We start from the raw sequence: 27989 nt of genomic DNA, 5'->3' as shown, positions 1-27989 counted from the left end.
TTTTCTCAAACCAAAATGCCAACTACTTACTTGGGACTTGCTGTCCAGGCTGTTGCCACGTCTGGTAGGTGCTGCCCCAACCCTGCGTCATGAATGCCTGAGGACCACTGTGGATTATAATACCATACACTGAAGCAGATGGACAGAACATTTTCTTAATAGATCATATGCACAAAAACAGTAACAGCATCAAAATGATTATTAGGAGTCAGCAGCTGCTAAGGCAAGAACGAATGCAAAAATAGGGGGAACTCCTGACCGGTCCAATACTGGAGAAGTGAGCGTGAAGGCCTTCCTTAGGTTACTAGTAGTAGAGCTGAAAGGAGGGCACATCAAACCTCACTTGGACTTGAGGCCAACAGTATCTGTTGCTAATTTAAATTTCTTTCCACACCTTGCTGCACTGATGGTTGGCGTTCTTAGATGTGGCAGGGACTGGCAGTTCCAATAAGGAATTTTCTATAATTGGGCTTCAAAGCTTCATCTCACTCATCCTTGGATTAGGGAGTCTTCAATCTGACTTTCTACAAGTTTTCACTTATTCTTAAACCTTCACGCTCCCTATGTTAGAGTCCAAAGGACGTCATGGAAACTTACTTTTGATGAGGTGTAGCAGGTGCTTGGCTGAAAGGATTTTGACCAAAACTGCCAGGTCCACCCATGCTGGTACCCTGCCACAGAATCCACAAACACTTAATGTTATAATTCCTTGCACCATTTAACAAAACAAAAACCAAAAACGAAAAAAAAAACCCATCCAAAACCCCCAGCCACTATGTTTAGATAAATAGTAAGAAAAGGGACCCGAAAGCACAGGACATACCACTCATGGCACCAATTCTGAAAGTGTAAAATTCCCAAAAGGCCTAAGTGAATTGGGAGCCCATTTTTGAAAACTGCTTAGGCTCCTATGTGTCTTGTTGAAAGCCAGTGGGATTTAGGAATGTATGAAAGTATTTCACTATATGTACTCCAAATCGAAAACACTCAGATTAGATTTTAAGACCAGAAGGCACCATTATGATAGTCTAGTCTAACCTCCTGCACAACACAGGCTACAGAATCTCACCCACCCACTACTGTAATAAACCCCTAACCTATATCTGAGCTACTGAAATCCTCAAATCATGGTTTAAAGACTTCAAGGTGCAGAGAATCCTCTATCAAGTGACCCGTGCCCCACGCTGCAGAGGAAAGCAAAAAAACCTCTAGGGTCTCTGCCAATCTGCCCTAGAGGAAAATTCCTTTTCGATCCCAAATATGGTGATCAGCTAAACTCTGAGCACGTGGGCAAGACTCACCAGCCAGACACCCAGGAAAGAATTCTCTGTAGTAACTCAGATCCCAACCCATCTAACATCCCACTGGGCATATTTACTGCTAATAGTCAAAGGATTCAGTATAAAGGCTGCTTTTTCAGTTTTACAAGGTCCCACTTCAGTATTTTCTCACCTCCTTTTACCCAAGTCTCACCTGACTAGGTTCTTTGGCCTGGTTCCATTACACTGCAACACCCATGGCTTTGTAATAGGTAGATTAAGAGCCACCATAGCGCCACTACAGTAACAGCAGTCTGTAGCATCACAGAGATCCTGCCATCCCCTCTGTGCACTTCTGTAATCCCCAAGTAGCAACATAACTCAGTCTTCTCCCCCAGATCTGATTTTAGACACCCTTTTGGTACCCTACAAGATCTAATGCTTTGCCAGAAAAGATCTTCCATCCATCACAGAGCAGAGCAGCAGACCAGACTGGATTATTGAAGCAGGCTTCTGGGAGAAAGATTCCAGGCTACAGTAAATCCATCCATATTAATCCAGGTCTACTGGAGGGCCAGTTCGGACATTTCAGGCTGTCTGCTTACACGCAAGTTGTTTTGAAGCCAGACTATCAACAGCACAAGCATAGCACAGGATACAGAAGTTTGTGCCCCCGCCTACCCAAACCTTTATCAGTAAAAATACTCAATGCCAACTAAAAGCAGTTCAGAAGCAATCCCACAGGACACTTACACCAACTTTCTCGTCTATGAGATGTCTAGCGAGCTCAATCTGTTGGGGAACTCCTCTGATGGTGAATATCCGTACGCTAGGGTCCGTGTTGGGAGGTGGATTTCTTTGCAGCTCCACGTGGGCTCCTGACTGCTGGTTTATGCTCTTGATGTTCTCTCCACCTGCAGAAAAGGGAAATCAAGGCATGAGAAGAGATGAGCATAAAATTCATTTAATTTATAGAGAGAGATGATTATCATGATTTCCAAAGCTACATCCTACACCTGGAATAGATTTCCCCCCTACCCTTGTGCCTGCCCTAAGCAGTGAAGGAAACACTATAGTGAATATAGTCATAATACTTCGGCTCACATCCCCACCACACACCTCTCCATTTATTTGTAAGTGCACCCAGAGACCAAGCCTTTGCTGCTACATGCCAGACTTCTGTCTCTTACTGGGTCAGCCAATGCCACTTAACGTCTGAAGAAGGGTATATACCTTAGTGCCTTTGCACGCTTTGCTGGGCTGCTGAGCACATATCTTGTGAACAATAGAGCCCAAAGACAAGGATTCTTCCTGCTAATTTACCACCATCTCTTACTCTTAGGCCAGCTAACCAGTACAAATGCAGAAGTTATTTCTCAAGAAAAGTAAGATTGTTATTCTTCCTGACTTAAGGCTACAGTTCACTGCTGAAACAGGTGTTTTGTTTGTTTGACAGCACGACAGCTAAGGTGCATTACTTATCTCACTGTAAAACACTTTTTTTTTTTTTTTTTTTAGCAGTGAGGACAAAGCCTGGTAGTTTTCCTATGGTTATGCAACGTTCAACAGGTGCTTTCCTTAAAATCCTACCGGCTCCTGCAGCCACTTCCCACTTGCAATGCAGCACAAATGGCTACACACACTTCTGGAACAATGCAAGGTTCACAGTTGCCAGCCTGTCACTTCACAGCTAGAGCTTAGGCTTGTATACACGAGGAAATTAACCACAATAAGCTACTCAAAACAGCTCCCCATGTGGACCCTTATCACAGAATAAGTGTCCACATGGGGAATTATTCAAGCTTTAAATTCAAAGCCTATCTTAAGCTGAAATAACTTTCAAGTGTAGACATGTCCTTTAGTGCATCTTTGGCGAACATATACGAACAGTGAACCAGCTCTCTCAGATAAGTGAGCGCACAAGAGTACTCTTAGGCACGGCGGAGCTAATGAAATCCAGTTTGACTTTGTGAAAAAACTTGAAGTCTCAGTCTCTTAATGAAATTTGCTTAACAAAAGCGTCAGCCAATGTTACAATGGTTCAATTCTTCTTTTGGAATTTCACAGAACCTACAGATCAGCGCCACTCAACTGGAGAAAAGGGTGTGTGTGAGGGGGGGAGTTTTACAGCTCTGATTCCTACAGACCTAGATAAGGGCACTAGCTGAAACATACACTGCAAGGGGGAGAAAAGGAAACTAATGAGCAATTGAGCAAAAAAGTTGATTAAAGTGTATCCATAAGTAGCTTCCTTGTTTTTGCCAGTGTTCCTAAAACCAGCCCTGAACACAACTTCAAGACAAAGTGTGGACATTGAGCACATTTGTTCATTTCATTGTAAAACTTGTGACCTTTTCAACATTCTATACCTCCTTTTGTGGGAGGAAGAGTCACCCCTAGGCAATTAACTCTTTCTAGATGCATTTTGGGGGATTAGAGAAGTTTTTATGCCACATCCTTCCTTCTGCAGGAAGAACAGATTATCCTGTGCAGCCAAATAGGAAACCATCCATTTCAACTGTGATTTGGAAAGTTCTGAGAGGAATTTGGAAACAAGAATTGTTTCCTTTAACATGTTAGGATGTGTGCACAATCAACAGAGTCTTGGGGCCTGCTTACGTGCTCACTAAGCTGCCATATGGAATGGAAGAAAGTTTTCCACACTTTTAGCCTGCCTACTTGTGAGTGCATAGAAAGGAAGAGAACTTGGTATCTGTGACAGATGCTAATGTGAACATCAAAGCTATGTGTAACCTCTCCTGAGCTCTAAATATCTTCCCTTTTGACTTGCTATCCTTGCCCAGCTGTAAATGACCACAGTGTATGTAGTTTCAAATTGTCTCCATAATTAGCATTTCACATTTCATTATGCAAGTTACCAAGAGCAGAAATGTTTAGGGGAAGCTATTAAACATGGGCCTGTTTCCCACCAGCTTCTTCTTTTACCATCTGCACCAAGTGAAGTGAGTTATCTCTAGGCTTGTTCACAAAAGGGTGTATGTTAGTCCCTTTAAGCACTGCACCTTCTTGAGTATCAGAATTCTTCTTCCTGCCCCTCACCCTCTGAGATATCCCTCACCCATTCGAGATATCTTCTTACACTGCCTTTGGAGCACACAAGCAAGCTGAAGCAGCCAACGTGATGCTGCAGCGTCGGAAGGAGTTCACCTTCCTTCATAATGAGGTCACCCGCTCGGCGCATGGTGGCTGTCTACAGACTTATTTGGCAGCTTGCTCCATTCTTCTACCTGACGGGGGGCAGAAATGATCCAGGAGTGGCCCCCCAGCTGGACGTGAAATTGTAAAGCAATTAATCAAACCTGCTAAAAGGCAGAGCTGACAAGAGCTGGGCCAGCCACGTTATCTGTCAATATTGCTGTATTTATCATGGAAATCCAGCGGGGCCCCTGAGAGGCTGCAGTTTGTTTCCAGGCACCAGCACACAGAAAAAGCACTTGACATTTGTATGGCTTTCCACTCCACCCTTCACCAAGTCTTTCAAACAAGAAAAGCTGCACCTACCCACCCCTAGAGCAAAATAATACAACCAACTTTCAGTGAGCCTTTGCATTTCCTTATTAAGCCCCAGAATGCCCACCATGCCCATGTGGAAAAGGCACTGGATCAGTTACTGTGCACAGCTGATACAAAGCGTGTAACAATCAAGCCTGAATTCTTCTTCCTCTTCTGACCCCCTCAAGGGCAGTTTTTAAGGCAACAAGAAATACGGCCGTTACTAACATCTACTCTTTCGTAGACATGATGCTCATGCATGGGTCAGCTTCGGATCCTGTAGAGGAAGGATGGTCCAAAGGTGAGAGACTAGCTTGGAACCCGAGTTCAGGTCCTTGCTCTGCCACAGACTTTCTGCATGACCTTGGGCAAGCCACTTAGCCTCTGATTCCCAACACTACAATGAGTTAACAGCACTGTCCTGCCTCACAGGATGTTTGTGAGGATAAACACATTAAAGATTGTGAGGCCAGATTAGTACCTAAAATAGTCTAGATTACATGAAATTCATAGTCTTCAACATGAAAGGTCCAATTCTAAAGCAGTCTATTTTTAGTTTAAATTACTTATTTTTTCCAGTCAAAAATAAATAACTCTTATTCCAAATTCTTTAATCCTAAACACACTGTCACCCCAGGATTATAAGAGTTACTTTACAGCCATCTGATTAACAAACTGATCTTACAGAAATTGCTCTAGTGACCCCTGCTGTATTGATACATCTGTTTCCATTATGTGTCAAAAAAATTGGAGTTAGTAAGAAAAAAGCCAAGTCTACTCTGAGCTGCATTTCCCAGAGTCTTCTTTCACATCAGTCTCATGACTGTAGTTAATGACTGAAGAAAATGGTTAAAATATAATGAAAAGATTAAGTGATTTATTCTCAGTCAGATGCAGTATTAGAATCTCGTTCACATGGAAATTTTCCATTAAAGAGCCAACTTGGGACTCTGCTCTTAATTTCTCTGTGGAAGCAGCCCCTAGGGTTTCACTGGCTGACCCATCCAGAAATTTAGCTTCAATACTCCAAGTGCCAAATGGCTAAACTCCTTATCCCCAGCCAGGCCTGGGTGTTTTAGAATAGAGGATGCCTGTTTGGCCATCCAGACAGAGATTTAACCTTGGAAATAACATCCCCTCTTACTCCCACTTGACATACAGGTGACAAAAGATCAGAAATTGTGGGAGTGTGGGAAGAGAACTGACTGACACAGAAGGCTCTGAAAATGTGTGTCATATCCATTTCTCATTCAAGTCTCCCAGGAGACAAAGATACAGCCATCACTCCCAACAAACAGATAAAAACTAACAATACAAGTGTAAATACCCCAATAGTACTGATTGCAAGTAAATACTACACAATTTTAAATGCTCAAAGCACTGTACAGTTGTTAATAATCAATCCCCTGAAAGCCTCGGGTAAGTGGTCCCATTTTACTGATGGGGAAACAAAAGTACAATGGCTTACACCCACAATCACACGGCAAGACTCCGGCAGAGCCAGCATTAGAATTCAGGAGCTTTTCACACCTAACCCTGTGGTCGCTCCTCCAGATGACAGCACTTATGTTAAACAGACAACATGTCTATACATTGTGGAAACCCTAGTTACTTTTCTGTACTTTCTAATGGTTACTGGTAGCTACTGCAATAGTTAAAATAGCAATGGTAGTTTCCATTATTATATTTTACCATGTTGACAGCTTTTGCTTTTGAGAATAACTTTCCTTTGCTTGGTCTCTGCCCTGACAGGATTTTTTGTTGAAAGACTGAGCACAATATCTTCAGCTGTTTCTGAATTATGAGGGAACAAAAGCACTTTTTGCATTGCTAATACATTTTCACTACACTTGTGAATAGGGTTACAGCAAAAACTAAGCCTGAAACTGTTTAGAGAGTTTCCTTATAGCTTTCTAAAGGGGGAGGGGGATGAGACTGGGAATGGGGAGATTTGAAGGGAATTAATTTTAAAAACTGAACTTTCTTAAAGCAGTCAGCCCTAAGCATGTTCACAGCAGCATCTGAAAAGTCTTAACGAAGGCCAATTCCTTTATAATTGTCACAGCACATTCATCCTGCCCAATGATAATTGGTACAGAATGCTGGCACGCTTCATGAGAAAAGCCAAATGTCACTGGACCATGGCAAAATCCCCTCAAAAGCACACTAACACCAAGTGCAGAAGAAAACAGTAAGAAACGAGAAAAACAAATAGCGCCTCTTCTCTTGAATTTAAGAGCACTGCCACACTTCTGGCTGCATTCTGCAAATCCCAAGCTTTTATTGTCAATGATAGAGAGGCATCACTATGCCACAAATGTAACAGGGAAGCAGCAATGCAGCCTGGCAGAAAATTCTCTAACCAGCAGCAAAATGGGAACCCACTGCTACTTGATTTACCTGAACTGCGGGGACACTAAAAGCCAAATTGGGACTATTGAAATGCTAACATTAAGCACACAGATCATTCTGTCCTAGAGTATGGAGAAATTAAATACAAACTACTTTCATGTGTTACTGTTGTAGTTAACCTCCCCCCCCCCAGTCTAGATTCCAACATTAACTCAGGTGCATTGCACCAGTGCAGTATTTCCATTCCTGTTTCAAGTTAAATATAGTGTAGTTATGGTGCACACTTTATAATCTGACGACACACACAGCCAAGTTACCACTGCTGTTGGAGCCTTCACCTTTGTACTTGGTATTGTTTGATTGGGACACAACTGTTCTAAGAAGGGAACACAAATGTTTCCATTACTTTGGTACACTTGAGTTCAATGACTAGGCAGCAGTGTTACACCAACTACAGAGAACTATAGACTCCAGGCAAGCTAAGGAGTCCTAGCCACTCATAGGGCACCTGCCCAGTCTATTATGCACCAGGAGATTAAATTCAGTGGGTAGGTTAGATCTTGCTGTTTCCAGACAGACTTCTAACTTACAAGTGACTACATAAGCTTGGCTACAGGTAATCACTTGCTGATCTCCATGGACAAGGAGATACAACATTCGCTCCAACAAGTACCACCATGCAATGGAGTGTAAAATAAATACAAGACAAAGGCTACCACTATAGAAATGCAGCTGTTTGGTCTGTCCCCTTGCACTTTAAAACACTCTGCTAGAAAGGGTCCTCAAAAGGACCCAAGTCTTTTCATGAGATAGCTGCTTTGCACGACATGTACACCTGACAACTCAGAGATATGACTTTTCTGCATGAACAAACCCCCTTCCTCATAAAAAAATGCCTAGAAAGTACACTTGTGAGACAAGGCATCAGAAGGAAGCGTACAGAAAGCATCTGCCTTACTAGGTGGTTATGCTTACTAAGTTCCTCCTATGTTGTATGGTCATGGCCACTGAACTACAATTTTCAATACCAGAAATACCACAGCCACTCCAGTAAAGTTTAGGAACCCTCATTTGAGACGGAGATTACTTCTCAGAGCGTCATGTCAGCAGCACCTACCTTTGCCTATAACAAGGCCACACTTATCAGCTGGCACCGTGTAGGTTATTTCCTGCATCCCCCCAGGTGTCCCAACGCTCCAGTCCCCACGACCACGACCTCTTCCCCGGGCAACTGCCAGACTTCCAAAGCCATCTCGTTCCTTGAAGGGAAAAAACAGCATTTCCATCAATATTTTTCCTGACCCCAATACCTGTATTTCTAATTTGCCACATTAAAAAAAGGCAAAGTAGAGTTTAACCTGCATGATATAATCAATACCACTAATATCACTAAACTAGGGAACTCTTGGCCTTCATCTCCGTAGGCGAGATTCTGAAGCAGTTCAAAGAAGTGCTGTTAATGTAGGTCACAGCTGCCTTCCTGATTCTGTAGGTTTATTTCAGCAAGTAGATATAAATGCATGCCTTCAAAAAGAATATCCTTTTGTAACCGGCAGGTATGCAGAAACTCAAAGTCCTTTTAGTTGCTGGGCTCCAATCTGAGCAGGGCTAGTTACCTAAGCTTTCCTGAGCAAACCAGAAACCGTAGCAGTAATGCACACTGTTTGGCACCAAAGGCTTCACAGAAGCCAAAAGTTAACCCTTTCAGATGCCAATTACCGTGAGAACTACCGGAATCCCTCAGCTGAAATACACATTGCTCCAAATCAACTTGAACCTCCAAACAAATGTCCAAATTCAAAGAAGTGTTAGGTCAGGATAAAAGAATCCAAATGCTTGTATCTGCAAAGTAAAGGCCCTCTGCTGTCACAGGCCAATGTCGGAGAGGGTGCAAAGATTAAGTGGCTGAGGAAAGGGTTTCAAACAGCACTGGGAAGAGCCACAAAAGGCTGTTTTCTCCCCCACTGCCTTCCAGAAAAAGCAGTGGAGCTTTCCAGCCCTAGAGCCTTTTCAGAACAGCACAAGGATGGGTATCCAGGGTACAGATCCATTAGCTACACCTCTACCTTGATATAACACTATCCTTGGGAACCAAAAAAATCTTACTGCATTATGGGTGAAACCGTGTTATATTGAACTTGCTTTGATCCACCGGAGCGAGCAGCGCCGCCCCCCCGGAGCACTGCTTTACCGCGTTATATCCAAATTTGTGTTATATCAGGTGGCGTTATATTGAGGTAGCGGTGTAGACCAGGGGTCGGCAACCTTTCAGAAGTGCTGTGCTGAGTCTTCATTTATTCACTCTAATTTAAGGTTTTGTGTGCCAGTAATACATTTTAACGTTTTTAGAAGGTCTCTTTCTAGAAGTCTATAATGTATAACTAAACTAGTGTTGTATGTAAAGTAAATAAGGTTTTTAAAATGTTTAAGAAGCTCCTTTTAAAATTAAATTAAAATGCAGAACTCCCCGGACTGGTGGCCAGGACCCAGGCAGTGAGAGTGCCACTGAAAATCAGCTGGCATGCCGCCTCTGGCACTCGTGCCATAGGTTGCCTATACCTGAGCTACAACCTGCAGAAAATATCCAGGAAGAAAAAAAGAGCTCTTTGTGCACTCAGTTTGTGCTCTGACATTCTGAGCACTTCTCACCCTTATCAAGCCCTGTGGTAGAAGCAAGCTTCTCCATGCTAACCCCAACCCTCAATTCCAGGCTTTTCCCCCTCCCCCCAATCAGGATAGATAAAAATTGATGATTTTTTCTGAAAAAAAGTGAAAATTGGATTTTTAAAATTTAAATCAGATTTGGTTATTTAAATGCTAATTACATTTTTCTTTTTAAAAATAAACCCATTTAAAATGAAATCTGAATATAAACAAAATGTTAAGGCCTAAACTTATTATAATCTCTTAATATGCTGAATCCATGAGCTTATTTAAAAAAACTGATTTCAAGGCTGCTTTTCTATATAAAAAAATGATTAGGGGAAAACATCTAACTTTTGAGGTCAAGCTTTATATAAATTTAGCACAGCAGGCCGCGTGTTATATTAATGGCCTGATCCTGTCGGGGGCCCAGAGACTATGCTACTGGGTGCAAGAGACTGGCAAAGTCACCACAGGCATTGGGACCCTACTCTGACTCCAGAAGACACCATCGTGTATCTCATCAGGCTCATCCACTGAGCCCGCCTGGGTGGTGCCATACTCCTATTTTATAGCTTCTCCCTACCTGAGCTCTGATAGGTTCAAATCTCAAATCAAAAATAGTTATGACTCCACCCACCATGGATACTTGCTCTCCAGCTCATGGAAAGATACTGATCTGTCCAGTAACTACCAGTCCTTGCTTCTGGATGGATTTGGGTACTTCAAGTAAATGGCCTTGCTCTGTCTCCTTGCATGTTTACACAGAGATACAAAAAACAGAAATCCATTAATTTCTCAGCTGCTTCCCTCTGCTGCTAAACAAACAAAATCTAAAAGGCACATGGGTTACATGAGCAGAAGGCTCTGAGCGTGATTACTTCTTGTGTTTTCTGGAGGTACTGATGGGGGAGTTATGTAACACGGGAGAAGGAGCAGAGTGTGCAACAAGAAAGGAGCAAGACTGGTGTCAAAGCAGGACACTGGGGGAATCAGAGTGCAGCCGCTAGTGTTAATTTCAACACTAGGGAACTGGAGAAAAAACCTGTCATGGCTGCAGCTTGTACAAAAGACCCTATTTGGGAATATTTTCAAAAAATTCTTGGACCTTTGGGTAAAAAAAGGAACACATACCAAATTTAAACAGTGCAACGAAGAGATGCAAGGCCTGATGCTCAGAATGAAACATTATGAAAAGTGCTCCTCAAAAGGGAAGTCTTTGAAGATGAGGTGGATGTGTCTGAACCATCTGACTAATTTTTCACCATTCTTATGGACAGCCTACCCTGTCTTACTATGCTAGTAAATGATAACTTAGATTACTGTCATAAATGTGTTTTTTGGGGAGAGATTACTTGTGAATTTCAAAATGTGTGTTCAAAAGATAATTGGCATGTGAGTTTGTTGTGGGAGTATTTATCAATTACTTCTTGAATTATTGCTGGACTTCTGACATTTTTTATTGCTCAATATAATCAAACATCCCAGGTGAAGATTTCCTATTTAAAAGTAAAGATTTTTAGGTATTAACTTCAACATTTAAAAAAAATGTCCGTCCCACCCCCAACCAGTTCGGTATGTTGCTAGAGATAATGGTTTAAATAGATTTAGACAATCCTTATGATTTATTTTCTCTCTAATTTATTCTAACCCAGTTCTCTCTCTTTTAAACAGGTGGTACAAAACAGCTGCAGGAGGAGGAAGTCTTTCATTTACAGTCTCTCTTCATCATCCAGTAAAACCACAGCTGAGTTCATAATCAGGCCCTGTAAATTCTAGCAAGAGTCCACAGATGAAAAAATGTCTTGATTCATTTATGCAACAATTCTCCCTTTCCACTTGTTCGGAACAAACATTTCATTGACTTGGTTCAATCATCACAATCAGGCTACACTCCACCCTGCAGAGCAGACATTGGTGGATACAGTAGACGAGAAGTAAATTGAAGAGCTTGCAAAAAAACATTGATGGAACATTTGTTAATCTGAGTCTTGATGGGTGGAACAATGTATACAATGTTCAGTAATATGTGCTTGTGAGACAAAAGAAGAAGATGGGGTAGTCTATCCTACAGAAACTATTAATACACCAGGAAATGCCCATACAGCAGAATACTTAGACGTAGCAGCAAGCTATAATACACTGAACAAAAATTCAAGTGTCAAATGCATAGTTTTGTCAGACAATGCTGCCAATGTAGGCAAGATGAGAAGAAATCTAGAGGATAATGAAGGGAACCTGAAACTTGTAACATATGAGGGCAGTACTTGTTTGGATGCAACACTCATTTGAAGAGTTAAGTACAACTCCAGGAATAAAGAAAAATCTTGTTGAAATTGCAAAATATTTCCATAACAACCACCTTGCTTCAGCTTCACTGAAAAGAACAGAAGGATCCAAACGAATTCTCCCCTGCGATGAAACGATGGAATTCAGTGGTTGAGTGTTTTGATCTATTTAGTAAGAACTGGCCTATTCTAATGACAATTTGTGAAGAAAATAGTGACAAAACAGATGGAACTATCACAGCCAAAGCAGTCAACAGACTAAAGAGAAATGTAGAAGATTCGCTGAATATACTGAAGCCTATTTCCATACCCTTGGACAAACCACAGAAAGATTGCTGTTGTATTGCTGATCATTTAGGTGAAAATATGAAACATGTCTTGATAAGAGAAGCGTCTGTATCCAAAACATTTAAGGTTATTTTGTTTAATAAATATAAATGTTATAATGCTGTTTTCTATTTTTAAATTCCAATTACCATCCTAATGCAGCTTGATGCAAATCATGGGCAAAATGTTAATTATCTAAGTAAATAAGCAGTATATTATTCACCATTTTCTTCTTATACTAAAAATGTACAATTAAGAAACTGACAATATTAAGCTATCCGAGAACTAAATGGATGTGCTTGAGAGACCTTCCATAGTTGAACCAGCCCATGGTTAAGTGGCATCAAGGATAGGAAAACACTTTACAAAAGTGACACTACAGCACTCTAATGGGTAGCAGCATAAATGGCCTCCTGAAAAGAGAACACAGTTGCCTACTCAATACCCTCTATTCCTTCTTGGTGGTATGACTATAGGCCACTCTCTCTGTTTACTATGTACTTCCCATAACTACCTTTCCCATTCTCTATTAATATAGGTGTTTGCCTCATGGGAGTCTACAGAACCCACCTGTGCTGTGAGAATAAGCTCATTGATGATATGAGCTGCGTGCTGACACCGATCAGGAAGCCCCATGACCTGCGCGACTCTTTCAGGACTAATCCCATCATCTGTGGAGGGAGAGGTGACAAAGACTTAATTAAAAGGCCCACCCACCAAATGAAGCTTCCCTCCAGTATGGCTACAGCCAGTGTTTTTCCATAGGTAGATCTGTTGTGTTAGACCTGCCATCTTTCTCCTCTACCTTCGGCCCTTCCCCCAAGCCACCTACGAACCCATGTTGATTATCTGAGAAGAGTCTAATAGTGGAAAGGTAACACACTCACATGCAACATGATAAACCTTGAAAGAGATTGGCTAAAAGGTAGCCAAGTGACCCAGAGGAAATTTGAATTCGTCAAGTCCTGATCCCTAAAGGCCAGGAATATCCTGGAGTACTTTAAAGCCAGGAAACAAGGTTTTTCCATAATCTAATTCTTTGTATCAATTAACTACAAGACCAAGACATTGCTGCCATAATGTCTAATGTTTTTAAAATGAGGTGTATACAATTTCTTTCCTGTCTCACAGGCAACAAGCAGAAAACCTCTGTAAAAGCTGCATGAGGAACCAAGGAGGTGGCATGTCATTCTAAAACTGGTGTTAGAAAGGGGCACTAAAGCTGTATCTACTGTGCCGCTATAAGGTCTCCAGTGTAGTCGCTCTTTGCCGGCAAGAGTGAGCTCTTCTGCCAGCAAAATAAAAGCATGCATAAAAAAAAGTGCTGTCCACACCAGCGCTTTTCATTGGTAAAACTTTTGTCGGCTGGGGTGTATTTTTTTCACACCCCCGACTGACAAAAGTTTTACTGATCAAAATGCAGTGTAGACACAGCCTAAGTAACTACAAGCAGACAAAACTAGCTGCTGTAGATTAGCACTAAGCAATAAAACTGGGCAGTTCCTGCTTCACACAGTGATCAGAAAGCAACAGACCTTTGTTCTCACACAAACCTGGTTTAAACTGAATCCTAACGCCAGCATCATTCTGAATCTTTTTGATCATTTCTCCATTTCTTCCTATTACAATTCCAACAGCAAACCTGGGCACAGAGACCTGATGGGAAAAGCAAAGCAGTGTGAAAACTCAGAACTGGCATATATTATACTTGTTTTACAAGAGGAGTAGTCATCCTGTTTACGTACCATGCCAGGCCAAATGAAGCAGCTCCAGGCTGTAATGTCTTATCCCTCTTAAGCACAAGTGTATGGGCAATTTTCAATCCTTAATATTTCTACTGGCCATAAATCCCTTCTCCTATCAAAATTAGCCCTCTGCATTACAAGAATGGCACTTCCATCTCTTCTAAAATTGTTTTTTGGAAGTGCCACCCGCAAGCCCAAACAAATGCCCTCTCTGGAAAGCTGGTGAGCCTCTTCTGGTGGATGGGTGCAATATATTTAAAGGCAGGGAGCATTGTGAAGGAAATAAATCTCACTGGCAATGTTTGAACTTAAATGGTCTCCATCCCTCACCCTGGGGAGGTAACCACAGCACTTGTGAAAAGAACATACCTCTATACTGCCTCCTCCCATTCTAGAGCTGAAATCACTTCGTACGCCTCGGAAATCTGCCTGATCTTTCTCTCGGATGATCTCCAGTACCATTTCCCTTGCTTGCTGTGGGGAAAAAAAATTATGGTTACCTTTTAACTCATGTCTATCCCACTTCCCATCTTGGTGCTCAGGGCCTCAATGATTAGGTGGCATCAAGCAGAATTGCTTCTTATATTAAGCAGATTGAAACTCCTTCACTTGGGATTTCTTTCACCATTTTAATGGAGATCTGTTTTGTATTGCATCCTCCCTTCCTCATTATCAATTTGATAGCTTTTTAGAAGGAAGATCCCCATGTGCAATTGTTTAAAATGTCTTTAAAAAACATGGACATTCGTTTCTAAAATATAATCTTAACTGGGCCTTAAGGAAATTAAAGACCCTTGCTGCTGAACAGAACTCAAACCCATACATGCTATGGCAGAAGCCATGATGGCACATTAAACTGCAAGTCCATTAGAAGATGGGGAGGAGGAGACAGGAAGGGAAAGAAGAAATACTAGCTACCAAACATGGTGAAAAGCAAGCACCAGAGAACAACCCTGGTAATCGGTGAAGGTTTTCCTACACGAGCAAATAATCTTGTGTTTGTTTCTGAAGGCCTTTCATAAGATACTATATAGCCCACCTAGTGAAAATGTACATTACTAACCAACCTATAGTACCACCATTTATAGAAGTGTACTTATTAAAGCTACATATCAATCTTTAGGCTCCATGCATTACCTGAAGCAGCACGGCCGATATTTGGTGGTTGCGTTAATAGGCTATAGGGGAGGGTGTCCCCTCAACCTTTTTCTGAAGTAGCTATCACAAAAAAGGTTGACATGGAAAGAAATAAAGTTATTGGCATGATTTAATAAAAATCTGCCATTTTCAAAATTATCTGCCAAGTGCAACTATTGTAGCATCCAGAGTTTGTTCAGTGCTCAAGGATCTAGAGTTTGTTAGGTGCTGTGCAAACAGACAATCCCTGCCTTGAAGGGTTTGCAGTCTAAGATTCCTTAATTCTGATTTGCATGGGATTTACTGCTCAGGAAGAACATGGAAAATATGCTGAAGCACATCCAGCAAGGCAGACAGAGGGGCGGTCTAGAGAGTGTAAGTAACAGGTGAGATGTAGTTTGGTTGAAAAATGTAAGAGTGCTTTTAAATTTGTCTTATGGATCTACACTTTTGTAATGCTCAGTTTATGTAATTTATGAATCATTCATAAAATTGAAAGCTGTATTACTAGCAAGATAGAGCTAGAAGTGTAGGAAAGGATATTAGTGTTCTTCAGGAATGACCTGAAACACCCTATCATTGTAGGTGTTTCTAAAGGCAACCAGACACTCAGCTCCCACAGAAAATCAATAGGAGTTGGGTGCCAAACACTTCTGGAAGATCTCACCCATTGTTCCTATGCTTGGGCAAGAACTGAAAATTTAACTTGAGCTGTTGGGTGCTACCTGGTGCAACAAACCGCTGTACCAGCCTTTTAATGCTTTGAGAGTTGTCTAAATTTAGATTAGTGCACCAGCCTCTAGTAAGGCACCTTATAAGCACAAACTGCTATAACTGGTAGATCTAAACATCCACTATGAAGCATCCTACCACCTCCAGAGGGATTGTGGGATTAAGCTCTGAAGTCACGACTATACGTTTTAAGTACCTAGCACAACAGAGGCCCTGGATGCAACTGCAATATAAATATTGAATACGCTTAACCTTTGGTGCCAGGAGTTGTTCGGCTTTCAAATTACAAGTGTTAACTGGCTGTCTGAGGCATTAAACATTCTGGTTACACTAGAGTCTTATCTACAGCATGGGTGACAGCACCTACCTTCATCAGTAGACGTTTAGAATGAACAGCAGCCAACATTTTCTAACTAAGCATCCACAACTTTATTTAACTCCGCTACACGCTCACAAGCACCATCAACAATTCCATTGTCTAAAGGTTCTGTTACCACAATTATGCAGAATCACATAAAGTGTTTTTTACTCCATACCTGTACTTTAAAAGCATCTCCAGTAATACGGAGAGGTTTATCTGCTCCCGTCGGTAATGGGCCATCTTGGATCATAACCATTTTCACACCTGTTCGCTCCTGCAAAAGCCACACAACACTTGAATCAGCATGGTCCCTAAACAAGAATGAACAGTAGGTGTCCAAACTTTGGTCACTAAACATTTATATGGATCAGATCAGCAGCCTTCCAGCATGCTATTTTTTAAGCAATCTACGATACTCTACTTTACAAAACTGTTCTACAGCCTGAGCACAGGACTGCAAGGAGGTGTGCATCTCACCACACCACAGTCTAGTGCAGAGACAACTGCAAACAGAAAATCCAACTTCTGTCTTTCCATCCAGGCGTAACAGTGAGATAAGAACCTCTCTAAACACTCAATTACACAGTGTGCCAGATACCTTTGGATGATACAGCCAAAATGAAAGCTCTCAGCAAAAAAAAAATCACAATTACTATCTTGGCATAAATGTATTTCTGAAGCCCTTTATAGCCTTGAAAGATGTGTAAAGTATACCAAGATAGAGAAAAAAATATATCCAGGAACACTGATTTACACACGTGTTCATGGGGGTGGAGGGAGAGAAGAGGAGAGTAAATACCAACTTCACCTACAGAAGTAATGAATTTGATGAAACGTATCCTGGGGAACAGCACAGCAGGCATTAAGCAACTTCACCAAGGTACCTGAATACTGACCTGGGACACCCTTTGCTATGCCAGATGAGGGCCCTTCCTAAACAGCGCATACATCTTGCCACAGCTGCGTGCTTCTCTTATAATGCAGACAAACATCCACTAGGAGCTCAACTGAGGACAAGATCATTCTTTTTGTAACTCAGGGCTGGATTTGAACCCAGATCTCTGATGGTGAAAGACTAACATTAGCCTCCTACAGCAGGCACCAGAGGCTCTTTATTTTAAAGCACGCTTTCTTGATCTCTATTGGGTCACACACCACCTTCTTAAGTTGTTGTGAAGTGAATGGAACACCAAGCTCACATACTACCAGAGGTACATGTACTACAGGTTGGGAACCCTTAATCTAGAGGAACTTTCCCCTAGCAAAGTTCCTTGAAGTAAAAACATCTTGCACACCTGCAACTGTTTTATTGTTTCGCCTCCTTTGCCAATGACTAGACCCACTTTGGATGCCGGGATCAGAATCTCCTGGATCGTACTGTTGCCATCAACATCGTTGTGAAAGCCAGGTCCATTCCGACAGCGATCCACTATCTGCCCCAGTAGCCTCTTCGCTTGTCTTTGAAAAGAAGCAAGGACAACGACCATTAGATAACACTGCTTCATCTGCCCGAGAAACTAAGAACCATTGGAATGTGAGACATTTGGGGAGAGGAGAAGTGAAGAGATGAGAAGAAAACCATGGTTAGCACAATGGCTTTTATGCTTTGGAACACCAATTCCCCTTCCCAACACCTATCGGCACTTTGATTTCTAAAAAGTGGAAAGGGGAGGACGCAGTGCATCTTGACACCTTTGATGCTTACACATTTTTAAAGCATTGGCTTCACCACAGCTTGGGTGCACCACATTTTAAGTGGAATCAAGAAGACACTCTACTGCCTAAAATCCCAATTTTACTGTTAATATAAATCTTCGTAAATCGCAGCCACAACCTCACTTCCTGACTGAGGCAGGCAAGGAGCACTGCTCTGATACAGTAACACAGCAGGTTAGACCACCACCCTCTGATATGAGACAGAGTCACAGGTGAATCCCTTCTTCTCGGCCTATTCTCCCCCAGCAACACTTGCAGCCTCCCTAGGGGCTGCTACGGTTGTATAGAAAATGGGGCAGGGACCTCATGTAGCAGCGAGGGCAAGAGATTAAGTGCTGCTTGTGAAAGCATGCGGATGACAAGGCCAGGAGATTGCTCCCTGGCAGCTTTATAATGGCTGAGCTGACTGGCAGTGGCTTTCCATCTTCATGTTAATTGCTGCCATCTACCTGCCCCTTCCCTTCACTCAAGAGGCTGGAGCCAGGTCAGCAGTCACCCATTTGCACTTGGGTGGTGTTCTTCCTCTCTCCTCCACTTAGCATCCAACCATCCCGTGTACATCAGGACTCTGCAGCGCACGCTGCAGAGGGAATTATCCCCTTCGGATGCATTCCCCTGGGAGTGTCAACTCAGGGGGTGGGGAGTCCGATGGCCTGCGTCCAACAGCAGAGCATCACCCCAACCTCGGGCCTCAATCAGGAAGCAAGCAGGAGCTGGAATTTCCAGAAGTAGATTTCAGATTTGAAATTAACAGTTGGGTTCTTGGTTGTTTTTAAAAAAGCACAAAACCAACCTTACTTATTCATAAAGCCCTTAATTTAATTTTTTTGATGGAAAAAGTAAGGAAGAGGTTAAAACAGAGGGCACATTGAAACAGAGCATCATCTGCCCTCTGTTTGAATTGTCTTCCTTACTGTGTCCATTAAAAAAATAATTTTATTAAAAATTTAAGGGCTTTACGAATACTTACGGTAATTTTTTTTTTTTTTTTTTTTAAAACAACCACCTCACTGTTAGGAATATTACCCTGTTATTGAGCCTTCTTCCTCATTCAGCTTCACAAGTCTAAAGAAGTGGGATCACTTGAGATTGCCTTGGATAGCAGTATGTGTTTAGCTGCATATTTCAGAACTTTAGGTGTTAAGATCTGCTCTTACCCATTTTCCCCAAGTGTCTCATCAGGCATTACAGCTTTTTAGTATTTTGCTCTTGTTCTGAAATATTCTTTGCTAGAGGAAAAAAATGCCTCAATACCAGCAAAACCATATTGTTTGCCCTATAATGTGTGCTTGCCAATTACACTTATTCTGGTTCAATGCTTGCAGAATTATGGTAGAGTGAGGGGATTTAAGCATCCTTAGATCTCATAGGAATGGAAGAATAGTGAAAGTCTTCTCTTGAGAGAGACAGTCTTTGTGCCTACATATTTTTTATCAAAATGCAACTCAACGATTTCCAGATGGATTTTAAAAAACCCACCTACCCAAAGGTTGGGGAGAGAAAGAGCAGCTCCATATGTTAAGTGTGTTCCTGTAAGCCTGAGGATCCTGGATCCAGTCCCAGCAGGAGGTCCTCAACTGGTTTGTGAGAGTCTCAAACTCAGCTCCTGGGAAGTGGGAGGGAGGAAACACTGTCCCTAAATTTTCTATAGGCCTACAGAATAGAAACCCCTGCTGGATTGCCAAATGTGCGTCTACCATGCAGGGACCAGAGTTCAAATATTCAGTTCAGTCCTTCGCTTCTAGCTGGCAGCAATATGGAGGAGGCATCCTGATGGACCTCATGCTGCTCTGGAGCAACACCTCCAGTTTATTCAGGAGTGCAACTGACAGGCTCCGAGGGCCTTGTGCAGCCCCTCTTCAGCTGGAAGGATGGCCATCTCAGTAGCAGTGGGAAGGCAAAGGGGAGAAGAGTGACCTTTAATGGATTAATTTAGTATCCTGGAAGAATGCAGTTGACTAACTGCAAGTTAAGTGCCCTAAGAGCAACCCTGTGAAATGGAATTCCATGGGAATTTCTGCAGAGGGTTCAGCAGACTAACTGGAAAAGCCTTTGTTGAGTAAACGTCTCAGTGTTGGAACAAAATGGCTCCAGAGTCTGGTGACCCTAAAGTTTCTATAGGCCAATATTTGCTGATTGTGGCTAACCAAATAGCAGCACTTATAGAACACAGTGGTAAGGAAGAGGAAAAGAAAGAGATAAAAAAAGAACAAAACAAGACTCACTCAATGCTCTCTGGTGTTCCGGTGAGAACACAGGGCCTCTCAGGCATCCCGCCGCTGTCTGTGAAGGGAACAAGAACATGACAGGGATTGGATATTTCACAACTCCTGAATCGCCAACATTAGCCAGCCAAGCAGGCAGATACAAGCAGCCTAGCCATAGCCTACAGAACTAGCTCTTTCATGGTTAAAAGAGGCAGTAAAATCTACATGATCCTTTATGGATTGCACGTTTTAAGAGGATGGTTAGAGACATCCAATCTCAAGAACAAAGGGCAGCCTCAAAGTACACACAGTTCTTGTGTGAAGCAATCAGGTTCTCTACCTGTTGCAATTCATTATAATTATGTATCTGGAAATAAAGCAAATATTTTCTAAGTATCTTATTTATCCTTCAATCACCCTGCACACTCACTCCTGCTTGAGTATTCAGTCTTGCTCCTGTGGCACCTTAGACTAATATGATTATGGTGTTTTCCTACACTTAGTACAACTATATATTCCACGTTAGCTTTCTTTTAAGTGTCACACTCCTAGTAAACAAGTTGTTACATGCAATTCAATTGGATTAAAAAAACTGGACAGCTGCTTCAGTGACCAAAGGGCAGCACTAAAATGTTCCCTTTGCACATAGAACATGTTAATGAGAATTCAGAGATATCCAGGAGCAACATATTTCAAAGACAAAATGGATGTTTCCTTTATTTTTAAATCTCTCCCTGCCAATTAAGATTAAAAATGCAGAAGATAATATTTTGCAATAACTATATAGTAACACACTTCTGTTTTCCCATGGGGGAGACGGGGACGACGACACACACTGACTATCTTCACAGAAAACAGTATAAAGCAAGAATACGCAGCATACCACACCAGATTAGTACAGTCTCCTTTTTAGTTTGAGATGGATCCTATCAGGAGCAACTCCCGACCTCTTGAAATTTCAGTTTCCAAAAACTGACAAGACTAAGCAATTAAATACAATCCACATCTGATCTCTCCAAAGAAGTGCCACTGGAAGACAACCCTAAACAGAAGCATTTCCTATCTCTGTAGGGAACAACATGGATTATAATTTAACACTTAAGTTGCATCTGCTTCTTGATTAGAGGTGGTCCCCAGGTCTGTTTTCTGTGCTAGTATGGAGGTCAGTCCCAGAACAGAATTCCCTTGTGCATCATTTGGTAACCAGCAATAACACATATGAATGTGATGCACAGCCAGGTCTCCACGTCTATTGGACATGCCATATTTCAATGCCACACCCTGCTTCCACGACACACAGAAGCTCTTACCTGGAGCAATCTGAATTTTGCAGCCAGACTCTGCCTGGATCCGTGAGATCTGTTCACCGCCCCTGCCGATTACTGAAACAAGTTCAACAAGTGTCAATTTACTGTAGTCCTAGCCAAGAGCAGAGTATCTGCTCCCTTTACTCCATTGCAACTGGCAGTAAAGGGGAGATTGTATTCCAAAACTGTAAAACAGGCCTCCATACTCTGGTACACAGAAAGCCAATGTTATGGAGAATCATTACTACAATTCAGCAAAAAAGTTAATTGTATTTCCTTGTAAATACAAGTCTTACATTGAACTGGGAATACATGGTAGGTAAAAATAAGACACTAAACAGAGCCAGGCCAGGAAAGGTGTTAAGGTTATTGTCCTGTGACAACTTGAATCTCAGATCTGACAAGAAAACATGGCTGTCCTGATAATTTTGCAGCCAAAGCTCAGGTATTTTGGGTGTTGCTTTTTATTTATTTAATTTTTAAAAAAGAATTCACTGTCCCTCCTTCAAGAGCATGTCGCCAGTTTGATCTGCACTTTAATACACCTGGGTTTTATATTGAAGTGCCATGCCAGACCTCAAGTTGAACGTGAAAGCTGGCCTCCCTTGGATCCCCTGCATCACTGAATGACGACTGTGTTCCACACGGTATTGCAGGGAGAGAACATGCACAGCCAGCCATATACACCCTTCCCAAAGAGTAACATGGAACACAGCTGCAGGTCAGCCAAGTCTAGCAGGCATGATTGGGTCAACATTCTCTCAGTAGAGGGCCCTCAACTGTGGAACCTGCTTCTGCTAGTACCTGTCTGAGCTTGAATCTTTATCACCTTCTTTAGTGTGTGGCATGAAGCAACTTTTTGCCCAGGCCTTCTCCTTACGGAACTACCTTCTGAATGGCCAGCACCTGGCCCCTAACAGAGACTGGGTTGGGAGGGCATGGGGGGGAGGGGCGGAAGGAAAGAAAAGAGTGCTGCTCCTTTATAAGAAACCAACAAATGACTAAAGAACTGAGCCAGGAAGAATGTTTTCAATTTCAGCTTCAGGTTGGACATCCTGTCAGTGTGTAAGTAAACATTGTTATTTCCCTTTTCACTCTTCACACACTAAGCAGAGCATTTTGGGTGATGCTCCTTTACCAGAAGAGATGGAATGCTGGAATCCAAGGGTTATGGAACATGCCATGGCATGACTCTTTAGTTGTGCCAGCGGGAGGATTCCCTTGAAAGGAGAAACAGTGAACAGCTGGAGGAACACAGGAATCAGGGTGAAGGGTGTGAGAACATCGTCAAGGGTGCAAGAGTGAGGTGAAGGAGAGAGAGAAAAGAAAAACAAACGATCAGGAAGAAAAAGGAGAGAGAAATCCACCTGTGCAGGAAAGTGCACCCTCGTTATTTCTTTCTGCACTGAGTGTACTAGGGATCTGTAAAAATTCAACATTCACTTTAAGTGTTTAAACACTATTTCTCTCCTCCTTCGTCCCCACTGACAATAGTGTACTTAAATACAGTAACTGGTTCTGGTGACAGGCAAATTGATTCGTTCTTGGCAAACCATTATGTAATTTGGTCTGGGGAATCTGTGGTGACAGCCAGAGTTTCCAGAACAGCAGATCTTCAGAAATTTAAAACAAAAACATCCAGGATACTTACTAAATCCAACCATTTTATCAGGCACTTTGAATTCTTCTGTTATTACTGTCCTAAAAATGGAGATTGAAATAGTCACTGCAAAGAACCGTTTAGTAGACCACCTTTGTGCTCCCATAAAAGTCAGACACAGAATACAAAGTAAACACTTCAGCCATAATCAAAACCATTTGGGTTGGAAGTGACCCCTAGAGGGTCATCTATTCTACTCCCTTCTTCATGGAGAACTGGTTTAGTTATTCCTAAACTCTGATATATTTTAAATGTAGCCTTGATTAGCTCCACTGAAGTTGATTCCATACTTCCTTTGGCTGTTCTTGCTCCAAATGCATAGCTGTTCACGTAAGTAAATCTTTTTCTAAACTGGAACCTCAATTTTCCATGATGCAGCTTAAGCCCATTACTTCTTGGTCTGTCCTTATTGCATGAGACTAACTGGCCTCTGACCTCTAATATCCCTTCATGTATTTGTAGACAATTATACCTTCCCTCGGCTAGATCTTCTCTGGAATTAACATAAGCAGTTCTCAGCTCTTCCTCTTAGGTCTTAATTTTCACAAAACGTTTTATCATTTTTATTGCTCTCTAGACACTTCAATTTGCCTATCTTAAAATGTGATGCCAAAAACTAAAGTTTTCCATCTGAGGCCTAATCAGTGTCGAGTAGAACAGAATAATTACCTCGCTTGTTTTCCAAATGATACTCCTGTTAAACACAGCCCAATGCATATGGCATTTGCCTTTTTTATTAGCACCTGATTCAAGTGAATCTTGATAGACACTTCCCAACTCTTCATACACTGAAACATGCACAATATCCAATTTGTCTGACACCCCTGAAAGCAATTAAATATCTTTGGAGGAAGTTTCTAACGAGGCCTCTTGTGAGATCTTATGACACAGTTTGCTTTATAACAGCCATTGGAAGAATAAAAATATGAATTTCTAAACTTTTCCCCAGCTGTGCCATAGATAAGTACTTATGACTGAAGACCTAATCTGTAATAGGATTACTACTGCAGCACTATATATTGTCCCACTCATACCAGAGTTAGAATGTGGGTCGCCTTTACTGTCAGACAGCAGTGTGACGCCAGGGTTCGATCCTATATTGTAAAAGGGACCCCAAGTGAATTAGTGGTGGTGAAAGATTGCTAGCTGACAGCTTAAAGAATGAGGTCCTCTGTTTGGAAAGGGAACAGGCACAGCAAGGGTCTACCAACTGTTCTAACATCACACTTACACCTTGGTGTAATAGTACCACTTCTGAGTACTGTGAGGTTGCAAGTATCCATATCCATTCCTTGCCCTTTCTGCTGAGCCCTTAAACAGCGGGATTGGTTAGAATGGTAGTGTGCTGCCATCAGCACATCTGGAATTTAAGGGCTTTGAGCAAGAGGCACCTTCTGAACTGAAACCACTACTACTCTTGACAGAAATGCAAAATCCTAAAAACCAAGCACAACTTAAGACACGGCATTCTTTAGAGCCACACTATGCCATGCCTGGTAAGGAGTCATCCAAGGGGTCATATTTTAACCAGCAAAACGAGAAAAACTCAATTGACAGCTTAATACTTCTGACTCCTCTTTCACTGCCAAAAAAGCATGTCCTTGTCTTATGCTCAGTCCTACAAATTTAGATGAAGCCAAATCCAAGCCTTCCTTACAAAAACGTGAGCTCTTTTTTTCAAGTGTGCACAGTCTCAGAAAGGGTAGGCAAAAACAGCAGTCTGGAGAAAAACAGAGCCTATAGTTTTCCACGTTATCAACCTCTGACTTCCTAGCACTCTAGTACAGATGGTGGATCAATAAACAATTAGAACTGATCAATAAATAATAAAACATAACCCACTGCTTACCTTTGATGTACCAGGGCCCCTAACTGGTTACCTACTGTGGCAGAGAGAGGAAAAAGGAAAAAAAATCAAAGCATTAGTACGGATAAACTAACTTCATCCCTATAGAAAGAGTTCTTACCATTTCATCAAAAAAAGAAAGAAAAGCAAAACAGTAATTTAGGTTCAGTGGCTGAAATGAATGTGTTATGTGGTAAGAAACAGGAGGGGATTTCTTGATCAACGCAGTCTACAATCCAATGTCCAGCTGAACACAGGATAGGAAATTGATCTGTATCTCCCCATGCTGAGAATCACGGGAGAAAATCCTGCCAGCCCAAATCCCTGCAACTTACCTCCTCCCCCTTCCCAAATTAAACCCAATGTAAAGATCAAGCAGATTTTGGTAGGTATTAAATTTAAAAAAAAATCAAAAAGCTAAAACAGATTTTGAGATTTAGTTTAATCAGAAGCATTAGAGATCACTTGCACATACTTCTCTCTGTATCTCTTATCTGTGCTCCATGGAGCCCACTTAAACGGAGACCTGTTAAAGGAATAGGTCTGTTAAGTAACCTTGTGGCACCCACATTGTATCTTTTTATCACATTTCTACTAAATACACACATTTCAGCCACACTTACATTGTCAGCTGGTGGCTCATCTAGGATTACCCCTCACCTCCTCAACTAACCTCCCCCAACCAAGACAATGTTTGTTATTTGTTTCATCCTCCCACCACCACCAATAGATTAATTTTTCCTCCAGAAGTTACCTTAAAAATATCGTGCAACAGACAGGGTCCCACTGCAAAGTAGGAAAAACATCCTGCAAAGCTTCCTACAGGACTTCACCTGTGTCAAACTCACTAAGAAATGGGCCATTTGCTCCTAACAACTAGAAGACCATTTTGATTACATCATACGCCTGGGGGGCATAGCTGGTGAAGACAGATGAAACAAGCAGATACCATCTGAACTGTGATAATACATATTTTGTTCCTAACTTCTTGGTGACAACTTGCACATTCTTTGATCTGAACTAAGTTGTCACTCAGATGATGAGAATAAGAAAACAGATGCACCTCACATTCTTCAGCTATAATAGAGTATTTTTTGCAGTGTGGTAGCCATGTTGATCCCAGGATATTAGAGAGGTGGGTGAGGTAATCTTATTGGACCAGCTTCTGTTGGTGAAAAGAGACTAGCTTAGAACTTACACAGGGCTCTTCACAGCTGGGAAAGGTGCCTAAGGCAGGTCTCCACTACAAATTTATAGCTGCGCCGCTATAGAGCATCTGGTGAAGACACTCTAAGCCAACAGGAGAGAGCTCTCCCACTGGCTTAACTCCACCTCAGCGAGAGGCGGTAGCTATGTCGGTGGAAAGTTCTGAAAGGGTCTAGGTATATAAATATTGTTTAAAAAGTTCACCCATTTAAATGATAAAAATTATATTAGTCAAACGGTTAACCGATTAAAGGGAGAGAGGCTGGGGGGCTGCTCTAGCCAGCTGGCATGGCTTGGACTGGGGCCGCTCTGGCCAGCCAGCACAGGCTGCTGGAGTTGGCGGGCCGGCCGACCCGGGGTTAACCATTTAGACTAATGCTACCCAGTTAATATTTTACATCCTTAACAGGGTCCCACTGCAAAGTAGGAAAAACATCCTTCAAAGCTTCCTACAGAACTTCACCTGTGTCAAACACACTAAGGAATGGGCCAGTTGCTCCTAACAACTAGAAGACCATTTTGGTTGTGAGGGGTATTGGTCATCACAGGAGTGGAGAGGAGCGCAGGTTTTGCATCTGTTATGGCAGGGTCTGATGCCATTTTGAACTGGTATGTCCTGAACTGTGAAGACCTTGCTTCTGATGAGCACGGTGAGGTTGGAGGGTTGTTTGAAGCAATACCCTGTCATAACATGCAAAAGTTGCAGACATATTTCCACCCTTATGATGATCAATACTCCCACAATATACATTTCAAGATCCATAGGTCCTTCACATGCCTACCATAACACGTGGTATACCTCTGCCAGTGCACTAAATGCCCCAATAGCAAATACCTGGGTGAAATTAGACAATCACTGTGCTCTCAAATGAACTCTCAAAAAGATAAAAAAGACAAGAACATTATATCATCAGCAGGCAAACACTTTTCACAGAATGATCACTCCATATCTGACCTCTCAAGCCTCATTCCCAAAGGAAACCTGCACAACACCTTCAGAAGACTAGCCTGGGAACTTACAGTCATAAAACTTTGCTAGACACGACGACAAATCATGGACTCAAAGACCCTGGATTTATGGCTCATTACAACAATTTGTGACCCGCTAACCCTCCTTTGTCCTGACTGCAGGGGTAACAACTGCCCACCTCCCCTTAAATGATTTTTTGCAACATGTTCCTCCTTGTATTTAGCTATGACACTGAGTACCAATCTCAGACTGAAAGACTAGCTCTGCGTAAGCTTAAAAGCTTGTCTTTCACCCACAGAAGCTGGTCCAATAAGAGATATTACCTCACCCACCTTCTCTCTCTCTAATAGGAAAATGCATAAAATCTGTGACCAGAAACACTCTTTAGATAAATAAAATAGGCAGAGTCAATACCATATTTCTGTTCTGTGTCAATATCTTGATAATGGTCCTGGACCAAGATATTGACAGAATATATATATATTTTTATTATGCTGTTCAGCTCAGAGGTAAGACAACTGCTGTGTTATTGACTCCTTTAGATTTGCCTTTGCATACACTCACTCTGAATATAAAATGTCCTAATTTAATAGTTATCAATACTGCAGCAGAAAAGTTGGGTGATGTAATGGGGAATATTTGCTCTTACTGATAACGGTACTATTACACAGAAGGGCTGAGCAAGTAAGATACAAGTTTATACAGTAAATTTGGAAACAC

General features: G+C 41.9%; 1 protein-coding gene across 18 annotated transcripts in view; it reads right to left on the bottom strand.

Annotated features, from left to right (window-relative positions):
• FUBP3 (far upstream element binding protein 3) overlaps positions 1 to 27989 on the bottom strand; it is a 57164-nt gene that overhangs the window by 9380 nt on the left and 19795 nt on the right. For 8 of the 18 annotated variants that reach the window (XM_039506446.1, XM_039506452.1, XM_039506451.1 and 5 more), the window contains exons 3-16: positions 25569 to 25619; positions 25097 to 25130; positions 23239 to 23288; positions 21591 to 21662; positions 20299 to 20356; positions 17653 to 17815; positions 16533 to 16631; positions 14497 to 14601; positions 13936 to 14038; positions 12953 to 13053; positions 8242 to 8383; positions 2013 to 2173; positions 598 to 671; positions 31 to 107 (exon numbers count right to left, since the gene is read on the bottom strand). In XM_039506446.1, coding sequence (XP_039362380.1) covers positions 31 to 107; positions 598 to 671; positions 2013 to 2173; positions 8242 to 8383; positions 12953 to 13053; positions 13936 to 14038; positions 14497 to 14601; positions 16533 to 16631; positions 17653 to 17815; positions 20299 to 20356; positions 21591 to 21662; positions 23239 to 23288; positions 25097 to 25130; positions 25569 to 25619 — 1290 coding nt within the window. Of the gene's footprint in view, positions 1 to 30; positions 108 to 597; positions 672 to 2012; positions 2174 to 8241; positions 8384 to 12952; positions 13054 to 13935; positions 14039 to 14496; positions 14602 to 16532; positions 16632 to 17652; positions 17816 to 20298; positions 20357 to 21590; positions 21663 to 23238; positions 23289 to 25096; positions 25131 to 25568; positions 25620 to 26156; positions 26177 to 27989 lie in introns of those variants that run through there. The other 10 variants (XM_039506448.1, XM_039506453.1, XM_039506458.1 and 7 more) reach the window with 3 other exon arrangements.

This window comes from Mauremys reevesii, linkage group 19, assembly GCF_016161935.1.
Source record: "Mauremys reevesii isolate NIE-2019 linkage group 19, ASM1616193v1, whole genome shotgun sequence".
NCBI lineage: Eukaryota > Metazoa > Chordata > Testudines > Geoemydidae > Mauremys > Mauremys reevesii.
This window is presented reverse-complemented; position numbering and strand designations above follow the sequence as displayed.